This window comes from Thermobia domestica, chromosome 13, assembly GCF_964235325.1.
Source record: "Thermobia domestica chromosome 13, izTheDome1.hap1.1, whole genome shotgun sequence".
Taxonomy (NCBI): Eukaryota; Metazoa; Arthropoda; class Insecta; order Zygentoma; family Lepismatidae; genus Thermobia; species Thermobia domestica.
In genome coordinates, this window is record NC_137466.1 from 178595739 (window position 1) to 178619690 (window position 23952).

Below are 23952 nucleotides of genomic sequence, written 5' to 3' on the forward strand. Positions count from 1 at the left end.
TTACATTCTACAAAGAGGTGTCACAGATTATTCACTGGTGACGTAAGGGAGTTGCCACCAAAGAAGGGAAGAGAAACGCAGACGCAATAACTAAATATCTTCAAAATGTATATTCGAAGAATAATTCCTTAATCGCAAAGAGGAAACTAGTTGTAGAATATTAGCGGCTATAGAGTTAGCTGTGGAGATATAGGAACATGTATGTACTTATATTTATTTAGTCGTTGTAAAAGATGCCTAGCATTAAAGTGGTTAGCAACATTGATTGTGATAAAATGCTCTTACAGTCACTGTATAGGCAAGTTCCTGTAGGTCGAGAGAAATGAAAATTGACTATTTAAGGAGATGGTAATTTCTAAAATATTCCTAGTTAGCGTATAATTTACTTGGTTTAGTGCTTGATGAGACGTTCTAGGAATTAGTGGTTTCTGGAGTAATATAGACCCTAATACATTACGGGGATCACGATACATGCTACGTCATATTTAAACTAACGCAATTATCACTTTATTTTAAGAATAACCTTTGTTTGTATGTAAATTAGATTAGCATAGTAATTTTTGTACTACGTAGTGTTAGTGATGTTACCATCGACGTATATCATTAGCTATTCAGATTGAGAATAGCCCAGAGTATATACCGGTAGTTGTGCTTCAGAATAATAATGGTTCCCTGTGCCGCAGAGTAGGTCCAGTTTTTTCGGGCTGAGACACATGAAATTTTCATTGGCTTGTGTATAGCCCGCTCCCCCCAGTTCTTTGTCACCGGAACAGGAAGAGTCACTACCAGTACTTATATCGAGAACGGAACCCAACCAACCCCTGCGGGGCTTCTAACCCGTTCCTACTACTACTACTACTACTATTGCTACTAACTACCACTACTACTACTGCTACTACTACTACTACTACTACTTATACTAAAACTTCCTTACCACAAGATTTACATCTTAAATCTTTATAACACGCGATTCCGATTCATTATGAACTAGTATGAATCGTTAGAATCACTATGATTCGTTAAAAATCACTGGGGGGAGCGGGCTATACTCAATCCTTTTCATTTATTAGGGAATTTATTGTCAGTATCTTACAAAGTGTTTCTTAAGAATACTTCAATGCACATTCATTTTAACTGGACTTTCCGTTTTGGGTTTAAATTCTGCGTCCGGAAATATGTCGTAAATGCCAGTGAAAACAACATACCAACCTCGGCTAGGTATATACAAAAAAGCACAAATGCTACCTAACTAAGTCAGGGCAGAAGTGAAGTTGGAAATCCGAGCTTTAGCGGGTGGGTGTATCCGTAGCGAGCAGGCGCGTCAGCGATGGTGGATATCCGCGTAAACGAGAATCCCGCTTAAAAAGTACGAGGTCGGATACCTTCTCTATCGACAACTTTGTGCCCTCGAAAAAAAGTACTTTTCACTGCCTACTTTTGCCAGTGACATTTCACACCAACACTATGTTCACATTTGAAAATGTGACTGTTCCTCCATTTCTTTATTAGTTTCTTCTAAAATTTACCATCCTTTTTGCTTAATTTCAGTGATTCGTACCCCACCACATAACATAAAAGCTGTTTTTCTTCATCAGCGGAGGTTGTTACAAAATTCTCAATGGAAATGCCACATCCATCACATGCAAGTATCATCTTTGAATGCTGCGAATTAATTTCCTCATTACACCATATGGTTTGACAAGCACACGCAGCTTCTAATACTTGAAAATACCATATTACATTTCTTTTAGTAACATGAATTTCATGAAAAATAATCACCTCACCCTTTCTTTCCTGTAAATTTTACGTATTTTTCACATTTCTGGACCTCTTCTTCGGCACTTAACCCTAATGATGCATTAGGTGCTGATTTACAATCTGGATCTACACAAGATATTACATGTTTACTTCTTTCTTCCAGAAACACCGGTACGTGGGCTTATTCTGGCTTCTTTCGTTTCTTCCCGTAGCTTCAGTGCATAATCGTTAAACGTTAATCAGACAGATTTAAAGTAAATAGAGCTACTTCGTGACACAAAGCCCCTTAATCGTTATGGATATAATCTTCCACTAATTATCTCTGTTTTTGTACCGCAGAATAGATCAAACATGTCAAGTCTTATGTAAGGTTTCATATTTTCTGGATCTAGTCTCCGGCACTTAAGACTTATCTCGTAGTGTCTTCTAAATTATTTTCTTCACAACTGCCTACAAAATCACTTTTTACCTGTTCAAAGAGGGCAAATTGTTGGTGCGCGGTTATGTGAAGTGAGTGTGACGGCAGTGGCTACTGTGTTAGGTGTGTCGCGTGGGACAGTGTCGAAGGTGATGACGGCCTACACAACACACGGGAAAACCACATCGGGGAAGCGGAACAGTGGGCGGAAGAAAATCATGAGTGACAGGTCCCGCTGGTTGTTAAAGCGCATTGTCATGCAGAACCGTCGTGCCACTGCGGAGCAAGTGACGGAGGAACTCAATCAGCACCCCACCCCCCACCCTGTTTCAACAATCACAGTCCGCCGCGAATTACATGACATGAACTTACGGGGTCGTGTTGCACGGGTCAAACCGCTCATCAGAGACCATAACGCTTTCGCACGCCGCAAATGGTGCCGCGACCATGCAACTTTGACAGTTGAGGACTGGAAACGTGTGATATGGTCGAATGAGTCATCCTTCAGCTTATTCCCAACCACGGGCCGTGTTTATGTGGAGAACGCCCAAAGAAGCTTATGATCTGCAGTGTCTCCGCCCAACTGTGAAACATGGCGGCGGCTCGGTGATGCTGTGGGCCGCCATATCATGGTTTTCATTGGGTCCTTCTTAGCGGACGAATCACTGCCAACGATTATGTCGCAATTTTAGGAGACCACTTGCATCCTATGGTCAGGATGTTGTCCCCGGACAATGACGCCATCTTCCAGGATGATAATGCACCCATTCACGCAGCTAGCGTTGTTACAACGTGGTTTGAGGAACATCGGGATGAAGTTCAACACCTCCCCTGGCCCGCCCAATCCCCAGATCTCAACATAATTGAACATCTGTGGTCCGTCTTGGAAACACAACTCCGGCGACGATTTCCACCACCATCCTCTCTCACAGAACTGGCCGATGCTCATAATGCCCTGCACGAGGAATGGTGTAAAATTCCACTTGCTACCATTCACGACCTCTCTGCCTCCATCCCACGTCGCATCAAGGCTGTTCTGAAAGCGAAAGGTGGCCCGACACCATATTAATCTGGTAAGTTGCAATTTCGTTCAGGTGTTTCCATTTTTCTGATCACCATCTGTATATATATATAATATGAGGGCTATTCGAAAAGTAAGGTAACCAAATATATAACATGTAACGGTCCAGGATTCTTTCTTAAATTGTAATCAATTTAAGAAGTCCTCGTCAGGAGCCATATATACAACGATATTGTATATCTATGCGATAAATTACTTCCATTTTCTTGTAGTTATTTTGGACAACAGTTCTTAAAAGTGCACAATTTGTTGATAAGAAGAAGAAGAAATGTAGAATATATGTTGATTTTATATTGATAATCTGATAATGTGAGTTGTTAAAAAGAAGATAGCTATTTTGCTTGGTTGCTATGACAACATAATAATTTTCATGAAGATTTTGAAAATAAAAGGTTAATGGTGTTCTGCATTTTATAACGACTCCATAGAAAAGCGTCGTCAACCTGGTTCGTCTTGTAAAATATCAGTTACGAAGCGATAATTACTTTTCTTTAAGCACAAATCAACTCAGATATTCAAAGATTATTAGTCTCACCTTTATTGCTGGATATGTCTTAAATATTGGTTTTAAGACCGTAAAATATATAAATTTACTTGACTAGGTCAACACATAACATGTACATAGCCATAACTATCCCATAATAATCTCTTACATATATTAAAAAACATTCTTCTTTTCTGTTAATTTAAAATGAACATTCCACTAAGTATATTACATATTTTTGAGCACTTTTTGCCCACGGTACAGGTAAATATTATACAAACTAAAGTATTTCGTTATAGAAAATGTCGCCCGCCAAAGGGACTGAATATAAAAGTCATGAGTAGGCTTGGCTTTTATATTCAAGAACCACTGGTCTGATTAGATTAATGTTCGTACATTACATATGTTCTTTATATTTTGATCACACCTCGTATATATCTTCATTATATTTTTTTTTCTCATATATATATATAATATTAGTTATTATCATTCATATAAATACATTTACAATAAATCTTTGATTTCATTAATATTTCTCTTTTATTACATTATTATTTATTCTTTATCATTAAAAACATCGTCGCTTAGAAATATAATTAACGAGGGTGAAACACAAATTATCAAGATTACTAGTTTCGATCATTATTACAAACGATGATGTGACAACTAATATTTATTCTTTTCGGGCGCATTGTATAACAAATAAGTTAGATGTTGCAATTATAATGTATACATAATAGCACTAAGATGTCATAAATAAAGAAGAATTTCATTCGAGGTAGTTATTGAATAATTGATTTTATAGAATGGATCTTATTCTTAACATAATCTTTGACAATTAAACACAAATCAATCTGATATAAAGTAATTTTTTGCCTCTAACTAATTATAAATTGAATTATGATTCTTCACATTAATAAGAAAGAATAAAAATTAAACATAACCTACGTTTGAATAATCAAATGGAAGTAAATAAATTTATTTTACAGAAACAAAAGACACCTTTTTGTTATTAAATAAACACATTTTTCATTATTATTGTTATTTTTCATTCTTATTTATTTGATTAGTTTAAATTCATACTCGAGTAGGGTTCCAATAGGGTACACTGTACAGCACAATCATGATTATGTCCTGTATTATTGTTTTGTACAGAAATTACTTCAATACCTGGATCTTGATGTGAAGTGCCATCTCTTATCCTTCCATTACTTCTATCCACGTAGTTCGCTGCGTTGGTGGAATTTCTCCATACATTTCGTCTATTTTTAAACCTATTTTGACTATATGGTCTAACATAGGAATTATTACGATTAATTAGGTTAGGCGGATTCCCTACATAACCTTGTCTATTTTGTTCATTTTGATTGCTAGAGTATACTCGTCTTAGGTTCGGTTCATTATTATTCACACTTCGGATATTCAAATTCCGAACAGGGACCAAATGATCTGAATTATTCTTATTTTTACCCATTCCTGATTGTGTTAGATTCATAGCATGGTATTGAGTTTCGTAGCATTGTACAAGCATTAATAAATGACTGAAACTCATACACTGTGTGGAAAATAAGATCTGCTGTAATTTAAATGGAAGCAAATTGCGAATCGATGCAATTATTCTTGATTCCGATTGCAAGGGATTAACGACCTTTAATTCATTATAGACATTTACAACAAACTCTACAATAGATTTGTGCAATCGAGGATTGAAATGTTGATTTCTAAGAGTGGCATCTCTGTTTGCCAGCAAAAAGTCATTTTCGTAATTCGCGATCAATGCCGCTTTAAATTCCTCATATGTACTAATGTGATCACGTATTGCCTTAAACCATAAGGAACAAGGTGGGAGTAATACATGGGGTATTAATTTCATGTATTGCGATCGGTCGATAGACATTATACTGCATTCGTCTTGGAACTTCTCTAAGAAAGAACTAGCATTTTCATTGCACTTACCACTAAATTTACTCATGGCTTTGATTTCGCTCATCTTGACACTTAGCTTTACCTTTCTTTTCTCACTCCTTGTTCTTGTGGTGTGATTGTTCCGGTCCGTAGCGTGCTGTGTCATGATACCATTTATATTTCGTTCATCAGTGATCTTCGGACAATTTTCCTCTAATATAATATCCTCCTCAGATTCCGGCGAAGGCGTATTTATATCCGGTGATTGGGGAAACTCGAAGCGATCACTGCCCAGATTATTGCGATAAATGGTGTCTCTAGCCTGTAACGTTTTAATTTCTTCCTGCATAGTAGCCAACTGGATCTTTTGATGTTTAACGGAAGATTCTATTAACGTTAAATCCTTTTTTACAGCACAGATTTCATGATTTTGATGATCGTGCTTTTCTCGACACTCATCGGCTAACCTTTTTAACTTCTCTTCAAACTGCGAGGATATGTCGTTCATCACCTGGACGATTGTTTGTTTCGTATCGTCTGATTTCAGTTCTATCCGTTCTATTCGTTTACTTAATTCTTCATACTGCTTGCTAGCTTCATGAAATTTCAGTTCTATCTTCTTTTCCATGGTCTGGTTAGCTTCATAGAACTTCTGTTCCATGTTTGTGTTAGATTCATTGAGCTTCTGTTCCATGGTTTGTTTTATCTCAGTCGTCATTTGCATAATTTGTCGCTGCACAGCTAACAAAAGTCGATCCTCAGATGACAAACTTGGTGTTGCACTAATTTCACCTGGATTACCGGTATTAGATTCCTGTTGCACTATTTCACTATCCATTTTTCGTTTGATGACCTTACCGCTTCGTAATACGGTTAAGTTCGTATTCATAAATGGTAATATCCAAGTAAATTCAGCCCTACTTTCCTTCTTCGGGAACTGAATTTTCAAAAATCCCGGGTTTGGTAAACCAAATTTTTATAACGACTCCATAGAAAAGCGTCGTCAACCTGGTTCGTCTTGTAAAATATCAGTTACGAAGCGATAATTACTTTTCTTTAAGCACAAATCAACTCAGATATTCAAAGATTATTAGTCTCACCTTTATTGCTGGATATGTCTTAAATATTGGTTTTAAGACCGTAAAATATATAAATTTACTTGACTAGGTCAACACATAACATGTACATAGCCATAACTATCCCATAATAATCTCTTACATATATTAAAAAACATTCTTCTTTTCTGTTAATTTAAAATGAACATTCCACTAAGTATATTACATATTTTTGAGCACTTTTTGCCCACGGTACAGGTAAATATTATACAAACTAAAGTATTTCGTTATAATTTGATGTGTCTAATTCTCAATGCATGCAATCAGTAGTTTTTACAAGTACAGGTAAATAAAATTTAGGTGTTTAGTCGTGTTGACTTACATTGTAATTTGGACTGTGGGCATATATATATAACGAAATATAAAAGATAAACGTCAATTTATCGTTATAGTTATATGTTTAATAATTATTCATTTTCCATCATTGGTTTTACATTTGGAATGATTTACTAATGATGATTCATCTCATAACTTTTTTTTTTAATGTTTATTTTTATTTTAAGATTCTGACATTAAAAGTGGTACACAAATTTGAGAACAGTATTTATAAATAGTATATGAGTTCACATAAAGCTTCATTCATTCATTCAGTCACTCTCACTGATTCTCTCTCACACACACACTCACTCACTCACTAGCCGACGATTTGCCCACGAATGCTTCTTCGAGTAGAATACGAATGTTTCTGTGTCATTCACGGAGCATGAGGCATGTGGTCAAACGAGTTACGAGCACTTATTGAATATGATAGTATGAATTTAAGAGCTGGCGAACAACTAGTTGTTCCCCGTGTGACAGCATTTACTTGATAGAGGAAGTACAGAGAAACAGGCCATGTGGCATCGGCCTTCAAAGAGTTTCAAGTGAGAGTGTCCTATTTGAAATATTGGAAGAAAAATTAAAAAGAATATTACTAAATGAGTAATTTGGTATGATTGATGATACTTTTTTTTTGTGATAAAGTATTAAATAAAAGTCGTAACACTGAGGGGTCACAAACGGAATTTACTGCATGTAAGGAGAACCTATTCTCGAATCAGTCTTCTAAGTAAAGAAGGTGCTGAAGCCTGGTTCAACCCCCACCACTGTCTTGAAGTAATTCGTGTTTCACGACGTTAATAATACAATATTCAATAATGAAGTACAATTTTCACTTTTCAATACAGTAGACTCCCGAGTATCCGGCTCGCGACTGTCTGGCCTAATTTTCTTTCATCGTAATTAAATGAGGAAGGCAAGGCGTTGCATTGGCAACATTGCCAAGGCATTGGAAGCTACAATCCTCGTACGTGTCGTGTGCAAAATACAAGTAGTGACAAGAAAAGAGCTGCGCTCTACTCCTTGTTCATTGTTTCGTTAGCGTGTAACGGACCGCAATGCAGTACGCTTGCCGCTGTTCCTGATTATAACTGTACAGTACGTAAGTACTGTATTCGTAAATTGTTCATGGGGCGTGCTTAATGAGTTCATAGAACTCCGGCCTGTCCGGCGTTTTTCATATCTAGCCTGTCTTTCCTCCCATTAAGCCGGATACTCGGGAGTCTACTGTATTTGAGTGTAATGACAGGTGGTTTTGACAATTATTTATTTTTCTTTCAGGACAGTAACTTCAGAGTTGTAGAATGATGACTAAATGAGATAAAATTGTAACCTCAAGTAAGTAGATTTTCGTAGTTTTCGTTAAGTTATGTCGGATTCCGACCCTACAAAGAGAAATGCGGTAGGCAACATGAAATAAGATTACATGAAAAATTAAAAATGGTTTCCACCGTCGGCAATACCATGTCTTCACCGTTCGAGTACACCGTGGGACCCAGTTTGTAGTTGGGTGCATGGGCCACCTAATCTAGGTTTTGGAACCGTTGTCCAATGAATAGGACATATAATGAACTATGGGATGCGTATCTACCAACTGTAAATAGCAATCTAACAATTTGAGGTTTATCTAGTCATTTGTAGAAGTCAGTACCTTTTCACTATCCGCTCATTTACCACATCTCTGATATACCTAGTACAAACATTTTCGTTTTACAAACATTTGTTTCCGATTTGAATTTCTAATATATATAGGTCCATATAATTCTGTCTAGGGGTTCCTATGTTTGATATGCTCTCATTCTTATTAACATTCCGTAATAAGGTGACGGTAAAGGTTTGACTGGCGCCAACAAGTGGCGGCACGTATCACCTATCTTTCCAATTTTATATTCCAATATCTCGTATTTTGTAGAGTCATAATATTCAAAATAATTAAATCAACTTCAAGAGATGAATATTCAGACTTTGTCCAAAAAGAAATTGAATCAGTAATTAGATAATAATTTCATTTTCGTTTCATTTATTTACTCTATCTAACCAATACTTGGTATTTAAAGAGTTCAGTTCACATGTACATAGTATTTATGTGAGATTATATAAAAAATAATATGATTTACAGAAGTGATTATACATACAGGTAAAATACTTTACATTGTTACACACATATTTCTACGTATTCTTTTACACTATAAAATTATTTCTCTGTTAGATACGTTTTTAAGCTTTGTGTAAATTTATGTAAGTTGTTCTCCATTTTTATGAGATTGGCAAAGCATTGAATATTTTGTCATGTCTGGGGCCCTGTTGTACCAGTGATAATCTAGTAAAGTAAGACTTTGTTTTAATCTCTAGTGTTATAATGATGATCTTTCACCTCATCATAATTTTGCGTTGAACTGAAAACAGATGCCTCATATATGTAAATGAATGCAACTAATATCATTAACTTTCTACTGCACGATTTGCAGCTTGTGTAATGTAAGTTTCCAATGGCACGGACAGCCTGTTTTTGTTTAATAAATATAGATATGTGCTTTTCAGCTGGATTTCTGGAAACTTTGTATTTCATGGACAAATTTTATGGAATTACCAATATTTGTAACTGAGTTTTTAGCTGCTTCCTTTGCAGCTATGATTTATTATCCTAACTGTGTCACTGTACATTCAGATAATATGGCTGTAGTTTACTGTTTTAACAGATAAGTATGTCGAGTTCATTACCTGTTACCCATTGCACATATTGCTTACTTGTTAAATAATTATCAGCTTGTACATGTACCAAGTGGAAAGAATAAAGCAGATGGGATCTCACGAGCCTTCGGCTTGATCCTGCAACTACCCTCAACTAATCCTAAAATAGAATGCCATACTTTATGATAGAGTATATGGACCCATAGTAGATTTGTATTAAGCCTTTTAGAGTTAATATGTCTTTTAACACTCTTAGAGCATATAGCCCCGGATTTAGTTTATGTATAGTTGCTTCGATGCGAATTATTATTGAACTAACATTTGAAGTGATCGTGTATTATAATGCCTAAAAAATTTGTTTCGTTGACAAGCTTTATGGATGTCTTTTAGATTTATTGTTAATTTATTGATTTTTTAGCATGTGCTGATGGAAAGTATATATTTTGTGTTTTCATGTTGTTTAAAACCAACTGATTACTATCAAACCAAAAACGAAGTTTTTTTTTTTTTTATGCCATGTACATTGTTAACAAGAGCTTTTGTATCTTTTCCTTTGATAATAATAGAAGTATCGTCAGAATAGAGTATAATTTTGGTATCTATATTGCTAGGTAGATAGTTTATATATAGCAAGAACAGGAGTGGACCTAGAACCGAGCCTTGTGGCACTCCATATTTTATTTCTCGATAAGTCAAAATAATCCTTACAATTTTTGATTATTTTGTTGTATACTGTGTACAGAGCATTTAATTTTACTCTTCAGAAACATGCTTCCAACAACAAAACACTCTCAACAGTGAAAGGAACAAAATATCAAAGTGCACGGATTATTCATTAAATATTGATTCAACTAGTCTTTCGTCCAAGTTTAAATATTCATATCTTGAAGTTCATTTAATGATTGTGAATATTGTTCCTGCCTACGAAATATGTTGGATATGTTGGAAAGATAGCGGATACGTGCTGCTATGTATTGGCTATAATCGAGGCTTTAAACTCACATTAGCTGTAGCAATCACAATCAGGAGGCTACAAGAAAAAGTCACTAACAGGTTAATCCTTTAAAAAGATTTTAAAAAATTAAAAACTTCAAATAAGGGTAAAATGCCGTGCAACCACGTAGAAATCCGACATAACTAATTAATAAAGCTCCTGATACTTATAAAAAAATTTTTTAAAAAAACTTAGATTGTAATAACTAACGAATTATGTAATTACACAGAAAACGACACTGGTTTGGCAGGAACTGAGAAGTAAAGGGTCAGTTGAAATCTGTGCTAAGAGTTTTCTGTGTGGTTACATTATTGTGTTGTACCTTCAGATACTTAAAAAGCATTTTGAATAATAATAATAATTGCTCGAAAAATATTAAACTACTAACTATACGGTTTCATGTTTTTACGAATAAAGTCCAGTTGCCATGGACATGGGGAGGTAGATATACTAAGCGCAAAGTTCTCAGATTTAGCTTTACTAGAAATTATTCAATAGTACCGACTGAAATAATAATAAAGCCGTCCATACGGGCCACGATTTTTATATATACATCTCGCTGTTTAAAATATGTCCAAATCCCATACCTAAAAGAACGTAATCACATAGACATGGTATAAATATGGGTCTGAACAAGGTTCAGAAATTCTGGATCTTACCGAGTCCAGGGCTATCGTTAGTTCTTTCTGTACGGGTAACAAAGTTACATTGCTTTGCTTCAGCTATCTCAGATAAATCTCGCTATTTAAAATAACATGTTCAAATCCCGTATTTAAAAGAACATAATATGTAAGCTATAACACTTGGGAAATAATATTTGTTTTGCATATTTAAAATGGGTGAAAGAAAATACATTCACACATAGTTGGCGGAACTTCTAGCGTGACTTCAACTTACATCGTATTGCGACCACAAACTGTAGCATGCAAACTTCGAAAACCAGAATAGTGCTGCAGTCGCGTTTAGCTACATTACCGTAATCATCAAAAAATAAACTAGAGGTCACTCCATATAACGTCGTCTTCCTTCCGAAAGAACAAATAGTGGTGGTTTTATTTTTACGCGCATTGGATGAAGATTAAGCAACTATATGTGGCTCTAAAATTAATGGTTATGATTCTAAGACAAAGATAGCATGATTGTTTTTGGTTTGTTTGTAAAAAATGTCTCGAAAATCTATTAATGATGTTAATCATGAAACTGAAAAATTTGTACGAAAAAACTAGAAGAACTAAACAAATAAAGAAAGCTGATTATAATCTTAACGAAATGTGGGTTAAACGATAACGACTCCAAACAAAAGATAGAAGAAACCAAAATTGTAAAGAATATAAAGTTTAAAGATATATTGTTGTGGTAGAACTGGTGCTTCAAAATTAAAAGTTGTTAACAAATGAATAAAATGTATGGGTGTGTGTAGTTTGTATCCAACTAACTAACTAACTCTATGACCTATGGAACCCGGAGGTTCAATGCCGCGTTCACAAAAGCTCTCTACTGACTTCTATCCTTAGCCAATTGGATCCAGTTTCTACTTTGTATTCCTATCTCTGCGAGATCCATCTTAATATTGTCCTCCCATCTGCGCCTAGGACTTACTAATGGTCGTTTTCCGATTGGTCTTCCAGTCAAGACTTTGAAAGAGTTTCTATTTTTTTCCATTCTAGCTACATGACCCGCCCACCTAAGCCTCCTAGACTTCACGACCCTAACAATGTTGGGTAAACCGTATAAATTATGTAGTTTCTCTTTATGAAGTTTTCTCCATCCCGTTCCTCTTGGGTCCGAATATTCGTCTCAGGATCTTGTTCTCAAATACTTTCAGTCTATGTTCTTCCCTCAGAGTAAGCGACCACGTTTCGCAACCATACAAAACAACAGGATGATTATCGTTTTATATATTTTAAGCTTCAAATTCCTCGACAGAATTCGCGACGACAAGAGATTTTGAACCGAATAGTAACACGAATTCCCTGCTTTTAGTCGACATTTAATTTTTTCGTGAATATGATTTTCGTCTGTTAATATTGATCCTAAATATTTGAAAGTATCCACTTTATCAAAAGTATTATTTAATATTTTAATGCATCCATAATTTGCCATATTACGGTCCCGACGCACTTCCATGTATTAAGTTTTCTCTGCATTTACTTCTAAACCCATGTCCTTGCAAGCATTTAATAAGAACTTTGCATTTCTTTCTATTGTTCTCCTATCATACCCTTTTAAATTTACATCATCAGCATATGACCTGGTGAATACAATTCAACTCTAGGTCATGGTTGCTATCTTTGATTTTCCTTATAGCGTATTCCAGCACAAAGTTAAAATTTTCCTACCCGGACTTTACTTTGGGATTCATTTAAACATATCTTAATTAATCTAATTACCTTTCTCGGTATTCCAAGTTCTGTAAGAACGTTGTATAATATTTCCCTCCTAACCGAGTCGTACGCCTTTCTAAAATCAATAAAAGTTGCTGTACCGAGGTATTGTATTCCCACTTTTTTTCAAGTATTTGGCGAATGGTAAATATTTGGTCGATAGTTGATCGATTTCGTCTAAATCCGCACTGATAATCTCCAATAATTTCATCTGCGTATGGAGTTAATCTTGCTAATAGAATATTTGAAAGGATTTTATAGGATGTTGACAGAAGAGAAATGCCTCGATAATTATTACAGTCAGTTTTGTCGCCATTCTTGTGAATTGGAACAATGATTAATTCTTTCCACTCTTGTGGCAGTTCTTCCTTGTTGCAGATAAGGAGAATGATTTTGTGTATCTTGTTCCACAATTTTTCGCCTCCAGCTAAAATTAACTCAGCCGGAATTTCATCTACACCCGGAGATTTGTGTTTGTTTAATTTCTTTATAGCAGTTTCTACTTCTATTCGGTTGGGTTCCATCTATTTAAGATGCTATCCGTATCAGTGAGAACTGTTCCGTCAGATTTCTTTAATATATAAGCACGAGGTTGATAGCCTTTCTTAAATTCGTTGATCCCCTTATACATGTCCCGAATGTTTTTATTTTTACTGTTATCTTCAAGTTCCTTAATTTTAGCTTTCAAAAAATCGCGTTTCTTTGTTCTAAAGGTTTTGGAAGTTTCCCGCCTGGTATCTACGAAATTTTGTGTAGTTATTTCATTCGGAGTTTGTAGCCAGCGTAATTTTGCCTGTTTTGTCTTCTCTGCTAGCTTAATGCATTCCTGGTCGAACCATGGTTTGTTCCTACGTATTTCCGCGCGTCCCAATTTTTCTTTTGCTGATTAATGCTATCTCTAATTTCAATCCAAGTATCCTCAACACTAGTGCACTCCGAATCTTCTAAAACCGAGAATCTATTCGAAACTTCAATCTGGTATTTCTCTCTTACCTGGCTCTCTTCTAATTTCTTTAAATTAAATCTCTCCGTTTCCGGACATTGAATATTAAATTTATTCAATGATAATCTCTCTCGTATTATCGCTGCTACCAGGTAGTGATCAGTATCACAATCAGCCCCTCTAAACGACCGGACTTCAATTATGCTAGATTGCCTTCTATCTACTAAAACGTGATCAATTTGATTATGTGTTTTTCCGTCTGGTGATGTCCAAGTGTATTTATGAACGTCACGATGTGGGAATTTTGTACTCTTCACGATTAGGTTTTTGGATGTTGCAAAGTTCACGAGTCTAACACCGTTGTCATTACTTTCCTTATGCAGACTTTCGTTCCCTATAATCGGTTTGAAAGTATCCTCTCGTCCTACCTTCGCATTGAAATCCCCTAATAAAATTTTCATATGGTATCGCGGAGTTAGTCAACTATCCGTTCCATTTCGTTTTGTATCCAATTGTTTTCTTATATGATGAGCATCCTACAGATCACTCAATAACAATAAAAAATACTTCTCCAAAACAATACAAATATAAAAATTACTTTGGTTTCGTATCTTTTAAAGTTCTTCCACCAAAAGAACTTTACAAGATACATATTACTCTGTATTATTAATTAAAAATAAGTATTAACAAATTGCTGCTTCCACAGTGTAATTCCTTACAAGTATTCCACTATTACAAGTAATCTTGTTGAGTGACAGATGAGTTAGAAAAAGCTAATTGTTGAGTTTTACTCCATTGGTCGTAGAAGTTATTATTACAAAACTGATAAAAGCAAGAGTTACAAAAATTGGAGGATTTACTTCCAATTATGAACATTCACCTAAGCTTAGTGAAGAAAATATTAAGAAGATGGTCGACAATAACTTCTAAAAAATTAAACTTAATTATAATCAAATAACAATAAACAAAACCACAAAAGATTAGGTAAATAAATCTGTGGCGAAATAATTTAAAATTAAGTACATAAGAGATTCTTATTGGAAGAATTAGATGGAATAATAGAAACCTTACCATATGGTTATTATCCAGTATGTATGTGTAATTTTTGATATGTTGTAGTTTTATGTAATATTAGATGTAAGTTCTTTATGATCAAATGTCATAAAGTTCTATGTGTTTGCTTATTTAGGCATGGGTTTTAGACATTAAGATTTAAATAGCGAATTTTTTGTATAAAAATTTTAGTCCAAAAAAGTGGTCCGTATAGACGCCTATACTACTTAAAATATAACCATGAGACACGTAGTTAAGAACTGCAACTCGGTCATTGGCGTTTATTGTCGACAGAGGAACGTTATACGGCTGACGGGTTTCTACAATTCGCACAAACTTTGCTGTAGTCTGCTTTTGTTACATCAGAATTTTACGACTGTTTGATGGAACGCAAACCAAAGGTGTAAAAACTATTGTACATGGTTATTTTATGCAGTAGAGCGTGCTGGTTAAGAACAGCCAAACGAAAAGAGACGATTAGTAATAGTTTGAAATGTTGATATAGTGTCTTTGTAGAAATTACGACATTTAATTTTTAATGAGCGCTGTGAATTTCATCTACTAGGCATATATTAAGTTTAGAAAGTTCTCACGTTTAAGTAAAGATTCTGATTTTTGCATCCTTCATATCTATAGCCTTCATGATGCTCCTTTCAATGTGGAAACAACAGTTCATCATTTGGTATAGTTTAAACATAGATAAGGTTCAATAAATTATAATCTGTGTGTTCACACATTATGTTGTTAATATATTGTTTTTTTCACATCGATTATATAATATTGGGTGTTCTAAAAATGGCGCCCACGGACCACAGAGCACTGTTCTACAGGTCATAATAGTTCGCCTGTAGAATACTGCTCATCACTGCACACAGTAACTCTCAGTCAGTGGTAATCACCAAGATTTCAAAAACACGATTGTCTAGCAGGCCAAAACATGTATGCTATGTTTCAACTCCATGAAATTAATACAAAAATAATACGTAGATATTTGAGTGTGTTTATTTGGATGTATAAATGTACATTCACAAATCTAATTTTTTTCTTTCTTCCTTTCTTTGAAGGATTGATTAACAACATGGTTAGAAGAAGGGAACCAAAATCATTGCAAGAATTGTGTGAATTGGCTTTCCTAGGACACTTATACCGTCAAGTTTGTACATGGAAAAATGGTGCTAAGTTTGGAAAATACAGTATTGTCTCTAAAGTTATTTTTGCAAGGAACTATATTTCCTCGTCTTTAAACCCCATTGTATTGAATGACCTGATGAATATGACTGAACCATTCTTCCATACAATTAAGGAAGGTTGGGAAAGTTATTCGCTCCTTATGAGTGTCTTAATGAATGAATGGACCAAAACTGTCAAGTTCAGATTTTCTCTGTTCATCATATGTAAGTCTGCAGAAGGTATTCTTCACAATTGCATATGTAATGTGTGTTTCCACCACATGGTGGTGTTGAAACTACCAAGATTTTGTTCTGACTTTCTGTTGAAGTGCATAGCAAGAAGTACACCAAATTTAGTCCATTTGTGTATTACTGATTCTAACATAAGTGATGAAGGATTGTTATCGTTATGTGGTGTCAGGCATATGTGTGGCGTGTCGGAAGATGAAGAAAACATTGTAAAATCAGAAAGGACCAAAATGGTGTCCTCTTGTGTACTAAATCTTCAGATGTGTTCTGAAGATAAAACTTGTGTGTTTGGTTCTCGTGATAAATGGTGTTCTTCTTTGAAGATCCTTGATATGAAACGTGTAAATCACTACAGCTATAAGAAGACCGTGTCTTCACTCCCTGTCACTGCAAAAGGCATCACTTCCCTCCTCTTATGTTTGCCTCAGTTAACCATCTTAGACACAGAGTATCTGAGTTCTGCCATAAGTATTTATCGGGAAATTAGTGAGTTTGGAAATGGTAATCCATGTTTAAAACTTACGAAATATAGTGAAGAGAAACCAACATTAGAGAAAATGCATACAGTTTTGTGTGTGTGTCCTAATATTCAAAATGTAGAACTTGCTGTCACGGATACATTTGCAGATATAACGTTGCTGCCTCGTTTCTTGAACCTAACACACCTTAATTTCAAGTCTAAGCTTCAGGAGTTTAATCCAGTTTTAAGAGAATGCATTATAAGCTATGGGAACCAGTTAGAAACTTTGAAGCTAGAACTGATGTACGTAAAACATTCAGATTTAAAAATCATTAAGGAATGTTGTCAAAAGTTAAAAGTTCTTGAATTGCATTTGAGAAAACTTGGTGAATATGAACCTAGCTGTGAAACCGATGCTTGCTTTAGTGAATTGAAGCAACTGCACTTAATTGTGATATATATTGAAAAGGAAATGCTGTTGTTTTTGCTTAAGAATACGCCGCAGCTTGAATTTGTACATATTAACTCTTTTGACTTTATTCCATTTTTTGTGAGGACATTTCTGTACGGGTATCTAGATGATGAATTTTTCTGTGAACTATTTAGTCCAAGTAGATTTCCTCATTTGCGAGAGTTGTATGTTCGTGGCTCAGCCCTCACAGAACTCTCTCTCAATTACATCATGGACAAATGTCCTCATGTAAAACATATTGGTATGATCAGTTATTGGAATATCAGTAAGTTGAGGATGAAATACTTGATTCGGCATATCAAAGAACAGAATACGGATCTTTGTGTTCATCTGGCTTCAGTTAACTGCTATCATTGGTAACAAAACGTGTATTTTATGACAGTTGCACTAAGGGTTACTGGAACGTAACTGCTTCTGAGAATAAACTTTATTTTGGATACAATTTTTCTTGTGTGTCGTCGTGATACGCACTGAAAATGCAAAATCAATAAAGATGTCTTTCTTCGCTATATCCTCTGTATGTGAGCGTAATTTTGCAATATTTCGATTGAATATCGTCAGCATTGATCACAAAAGATATGCTAATTTTTTAAGTTTTGTAGAGAAATGTGGGTCAGTTAAAGTTTTAAAATTTCTTTCTAAAAATTGTTGAAATCCAAATGAAAGGTTTTTAATGGAATTAGCCGTTATGTTGTTAGTGTTCCTAACTTTTTTCTTGTAATTGTGTAGATTGTAGGTATATAGTAATGAATCTTAAATCGGTATAACAACATTAAAATCAGGATCAGTGAACTTATTTAGGCACAAGTGTCCTCTCTATAAACATTTGAGGACAGCAAACCATAAACTTGCTCGACAGGAATCTACATTCATAAAAGCAAATAACATGGAGGGAGAAATTTCAGAATCAATCTTCATTAAGAAAGAAAGAAAAAAAAACTGTTTGAGTACAGTGGAAACACTGAAAGACATATTCATAGACAATTTGACATGTGATTAGCGTCGTACTAAGGGGTTTGGGTAACTCGTGATTATAATTTCCGTATTCAGAAGTAAATACATTATGAGAAAAGTAAGAGAATGTTGTTCTATGCTCGGTATTTCCTTTTTCCCTGGACAACCTGTAGAAAAGTCGTGACTGACTTCTTTCGAAATAACCCGTCCATAATAATCAAAATATTGCTTAGTACGTAAATAAAATCACGTGTTAGTCAAACGCTTAGTACGATTATAATCGCACGTAAAATCGTCTCTGAATAAATTCCTGATTGTCTAACCTTTACTTCATCTTGAAATTAAGATGATAATTAAAAGTCATACCAAGTAAACGAATGAAGCGACTGATAAGCAAACGTCTTGATTAGTTAGATTAAAATCTTCCTCAATTAAAGTGGTGATTATCAAATATATATTTGGTCTAGGAATTAATTCGTGCGGTTTTTAATAAAAATTGAAGCTTTATTTCAAAAACAAAGTAAATGAATACGTTAACAAAAATATTGTCCATCGCTAGCCACTACTTTCTCCCATCTTTCAGGCAATTTACGGATTCCGTGTCGAAAGAATTCCTCATCTTTTGACGCAATCTAATCAAAGATCCATTTTTCGATATTTTCTGAAGAAGTGAACCGCTGTCCAATCAAATCGTTATTCATGCAATCGATCAAGTAGTAGTCAGACGGAGCAGTGTCTGGTGAATATCGCGGGTGAGTAACACTTTCCATCCGACATTTTCCAAATAGGTTTTGACCGGTTTTGCGACATGTGGTCGAGCGTTATCATCTTGATAAATAAGTTTATTATGCCTGTTATTCCATTCTGGTCGTTTTCAGGCCAGAGCTTGCTTCAAACGCATTAATTGTTGTCGATAGCGGTGTCCATTAATAGTTTCACCAAGTTTCAGAAGTTCATAGTACACCACACGTTTCAAATCCCACCATATATACAGCATAACCTTTGCACAATGAATATCTCGTTTCGGTTGTGAAGGACCTGGTTCACCTTGCTTCACCCAGGCCTTTTTTCGTTTAGGATTCTCGTAATGAATCCACTTCTCATCACCAGTTACAATTCGATGCAAAAATCCCTTCCTTTTCTGTCTTTGAAGCAGCAATTCGCAAACGGTTTTTCTTCTTTCAACGTCTTTCTTTTCAATTCATGTGAAACCCAATAAGACATCTTTTGAATCATTCCTATGGCTTTGAGACGTTTGGAAACTGTTGTTTGCTCAACTCCAAATGCTTCTGCAAGTTCGTCCTGCGTTTGACACGAATCCTGATCAAGCAATGCTCTCAATTCTTCATCTTCAAATTCTTTTGGCTGTCCAAATTGCTTTTGGTCTTCCAAGCTGAAATCACCACCTTTAAACCGTGCAAACCACTTCTGACACGTTCGCTCAGCTAGAGCATGGTCACCAAACACTTCCACTAAAATATGATGACTTGCGGTAGCACTTTTCTTCATGTTAAAGCAATGAAGAATAACTCCCCGCAAAAACACTTTATCAGGCACAAAATGCGCCATTTTCAGTTGAAGAAAAAATGTTGTTGTTTCCGCTTCAAGCAACTGACATATACTAAACAAGATGCTCAATGACAGTAGTTTTCAACGCATGTTTGGATCAACGAAACTATGGGACAATAAGCTAGTTACGCCATCTTTTGTAAAACCGCACGAATTAATTCCTAGACCAAATATATATATCGGATAAGTTCTAAGGTACCATAGACGTGGACCAGTGAAATGGTAAATATGATACAGACAGGCGAAGTTCCACCTTATGAATCAGATCGATTCAAACAGCAAAACGAGCTATTGTCACTCTGGCCGTTTTCTACTTTTCGCTCAGGTAGTTGGTCATACTGAGATATATATGTTGGTAATTGGAAAAAGTTGGTAACTGGTTAATGAAAAAGTCTCTAGCATTTGTAAAACACAGAATCAGATGTAAGCAATGTTCCATGAACTCGTACTTAATACTGGCGGTAGCTTATTTTAGGCTCTGTCAACATCCCTTAGTTTAACACCTTATTATACTCCGAGGCTAAAAGGAACGGTGATGATGGGATGAATCAGGGACTACGCAGGGGGTAGGTCCTGGGATCCGGAGCCCCCTCAAAATCTCGACTTTCCTGTAAATTTTGGTCTAATTTTAAGGGTGTACAAACTTTAATATAATTTATCCTTACATTCAATTTAGGATTCCCGGAAAGCTTTGGACCCTTCTCGAAGTAAATTTCTGTGTACGTGCCTGAAATTCGTGATAATGGTAGAATGAAGAAAGTGGAAGGAAACGGGAGAATCCGGAGAAGACTCACGCACACAATGTTTGTTCAGCACAAAGATCACATGGCGCGGGCTGGGATCGAATCAGGGACCCCATACATCAGAGATAAACGCTCTACCATTGAGCCACCGTGCAGGTATATTGTAGAGTAAGGAAATGAATGAAGTAACCATTAAGCCCCTACAAACAGAATATGAATTCCTCGGCAGCAAAGTTATATTTATTCTGATAGTAGCGCAGTGTGGTAGAAAATTGAAATTACTTCTTTCTAATAAAGGGATAAGTGGTAGGTAGTATGTTGCCGCTTTCCTAAAAGCTTAAGAAACGAATTTTCAAGCTTAAAATTTAAATTGTACCTTTAAAAGAGATGTGTTGATGTTCTTTGCATGATTTCGGATCCAGTGTAGCCCGTTGAGTTCGCAATCACATTCAGATGCAGTGGGGACCAGAAATTCGAAAAGCCATAGAATTTACAGTTTGCTATGAGCGTCACCAGCGCTCATTTATTTATTAATTCTTTTTCCTGCTGTGTTGAAGATTATCTGAGATCAGTATTGAGTTCTAACAAAATTTTCTGTTAAAAGGAAATGGCTTGCAAACTGAATGTGGATTCTTCTGTGAAGAGCATGTTTCTCTATTTATTCAGGGTCTAATTTCAGTGGTACTGGATCCATATAAACGGGACTGAAGAGGAAGGAGTTTATGCTTCTTTTATCATGTTCAATGTTTTATAAAGTCCCTGTTGTCCCACGTTGCATTACTAATTTCAAATGTAAATTTCTTAGTATATGTGAACGAGAGAGAATTTCATTACTACTCAGAAAAAGTATAAACAGTGATTCAAGCATCTTTTAATGATTAAAAAGGATTAGTAGTGTACATCCGTTCTATAATATTTGCATACCTTATCCTTTTTTAATAAGTGTAAGGGAGTTCCATTACACAGCCACACACACACACACACACACACAAAAGTTCTGTGCATCGGATCCCAAGGTATGGATTCCATGTATTTTGTTACACTGAATCCAAATTTCGAAACCCCAGGACGATTGACCGTGTCCTCCCTATCCAAAAATCGCTCAAGTTTTGCGCCCATAAAACAAAATTGACATGGTCAGTCCTCTGGTGTTTCGAAATTTGGATTCGGCGTAACAAAATATATCGAATCCATACCCAGAGGTCCGCCGCATAATTTTTTGTATGGCTGTTTTATCGTGTATTCTTTCTATCCAAAATCGCTAGTTTTTCGCCCATAAAATTTAAAAAGATCGATCGTCCTGAGTTTCGAAATTTTGATTCTGTGTGTAACAAAATACATCGAATCCACATCCTGGAGTCCAATGCATTGGGGAGGGGGGGGGGGGGTTGTGTTATTATGTTTGTCAAGAGATTAACAATTCCAGCGCATATATCTCTGATTGAAAAGTAAAACTGCTTTTTAAAAATCTGATCTTTCCTACTAAAAAGTAGAGCATATTGATTATATGTATAAATTATGGAAGTGACAGCCGACAAGTCTCGCAGCAATGTAGCGTGTTCTGAGAGTTGGTTCAAGAGCTTTGTGGGTAGTTGGTCCCATTTCTTACGAAAAGCAGTGTTCAAGTCTGTAATTGTTTTTGGTGTTGCAGTTTGTTTCCCTGATGAATACTTTATCAGTCCGTGCAGCGAATAGCTTCACGTTCAAGAAATTGGTTAGCTCAATGCGGGCGTGAATTATCTATAGAAATCAAATTTAGATCGACTGCACCTTTGAAAAGCAGCCCATGCGGTTATTCACTTCATCCTTGGAAATTACCACCAGTAGTTTAGCTGTGTATCCATACACCCAGTAACCTGTGCCTTTTCACGCTATATCTTAATTTTCTTTTCACTAGATCAGTGATGGCCAAACAGCGGTCCATGAAAAAAATAAAAAGTGTATAAGTATTTTTTTAATTCTATGCGTAACAGGAAGAGTGTAGCTGGACACCATAATATACTTGAATCGAGATCTAATTTTTAATGGTTACCAAGCAATTCTGCAAGATAAGGTGGTTGGCAGGGATAAATTTTGCAAAAATACAATTTCATGGTCTTACTTTCAGATGTTCGTAGCTCAGCCCCTAATTGCCCTAGACACATGAAGCAAGAAGCAGGAAACCTAGAAAAGGAGAAAGGTTCAGAAATTGTATTAGTTGCATACATTCAGCAGTATCGCCTCAGGAGGAAACGGCACTCAAGTATGGTTCTTATTTTATCGTGGCCCGCAGTGTTATAAATTGGCCATCACTCTTTCAGAGTATTGTGTGACAAGAAATGGTTTGCAAACGAAATCTAGACTTTCTGTGAAGAGTGTATGTCTCCATTTGTTTAGAATCTAATTTCAATCTTTACTGGCTCCACTGTAAACGAGATTGGACGTTAGAGGAATACTACCACGTATTTCTGGATATCTAGCATTTGAACCTGCTCTCTGTCGTGAAACTTAATTCTTGAGATGATTGCAACTTCGAGAGAGAGTTGTGCAGTTAAGGACATATATCGGTCTTATAGCCAGCAGTGTTCTGCTAGGCTGCGATGAACATCAATCAAAGCATACGCCAAAACCTGAAGTAGCTGTATCACATTCATGGCTGTAAAACTTTTTTTTTTTTTTTTTTTTTTTACTCTTCCAGGTGTGTGTGTGTCCAAGAATTAAGTATAATCAGAAAAAAAGGAGGGGAGGGGGGAGTGGTGAATGCACGTATTCTAACTTTAACGTTTTGGTTCATATGTCTCTCATATTCAATTTTTAACGAGTTGTGTGCTCGTTTTCTTATACAAAGTATATAGTGTTACTTGTAATATTTGTATGTAATGTGTTAAATAGTATTTGTATATATGTTACATAAATTTATTGTCAAATTCCATGAAGCAAAACACGGTGCAAATCATGGAGATTCTTGTTCGTTGAAAATAAATTATATTGTTTAAAACGTTTTATTCATTCTTTTAAATAATTGTTTTACTTCAATTTTTATGACAGTTTGCCTTAAGACTTGTTTATGGCAGTATACACTAACACATTTCGTTTATTACTGATACATTAAATGTATGTCACTTTATGAAAAATGAAATGAAATTTTAGTTTAATGTCCTATGACTATGATCTGTAGGCTACAGGGGACGGGAAAGTAATGAAAGTGAATGG

General features: G+C 35.5%; 1 protein-coding gene across 4 annotated transcripts; it reads left to right on the forward strand.

The window, feature by feature from the left end:
* The first annotated feature begins 45 nt into the window (after positions 1 to 45).
* Positions 46 to 18892, forward strand: LOC145668808 (uncharacterized). Of its 4 annotated transcripts, none has more exons than XM_081736975.1 (3): positions 46 to 199; positions 8361 to 8417; positions 16209 to 18892. In XM_081736975.1, exon 3 carries the CDS (start codon positions 16223 to 16225, stop codon positions 17852 to 17854), a length of 1632 nt encoding a protein of 543 aa, XP_081593101.1. In that variant the 5' UTR covers positions 46 to 199; positions 8361 to 8417; positions 16209 to 16222; the 3' UTR covers positions 17855 to 18892. The 4 variants fall into 4 exon arrangements, with proteins under 4 accessions (XP_081593101.1, XP_081593104.1, XP_081593102.1 ...); XM_081736976.1 differs by lacking the exon at positions 46 to 199 and adding an exon at positions 225 to 348; XM_081736977.1 differs by lacking the exon at positions 46 to 199 and adding an exon at positions 460 to 531.
* The last annotated feature ends 5060 nt before the right edge of the window (positions 18893 to 23952 follow it).

Bases quoted from the DNA above. Each gene is read 5' to 3' on its own strand.
- LOC145668808 (XM_081736975.1), top strand. From the start codon at position 16,223: ATGGTTAGAAGAAGGGAACCAAAATCATTGCAAGAATTGTGTGAATTG.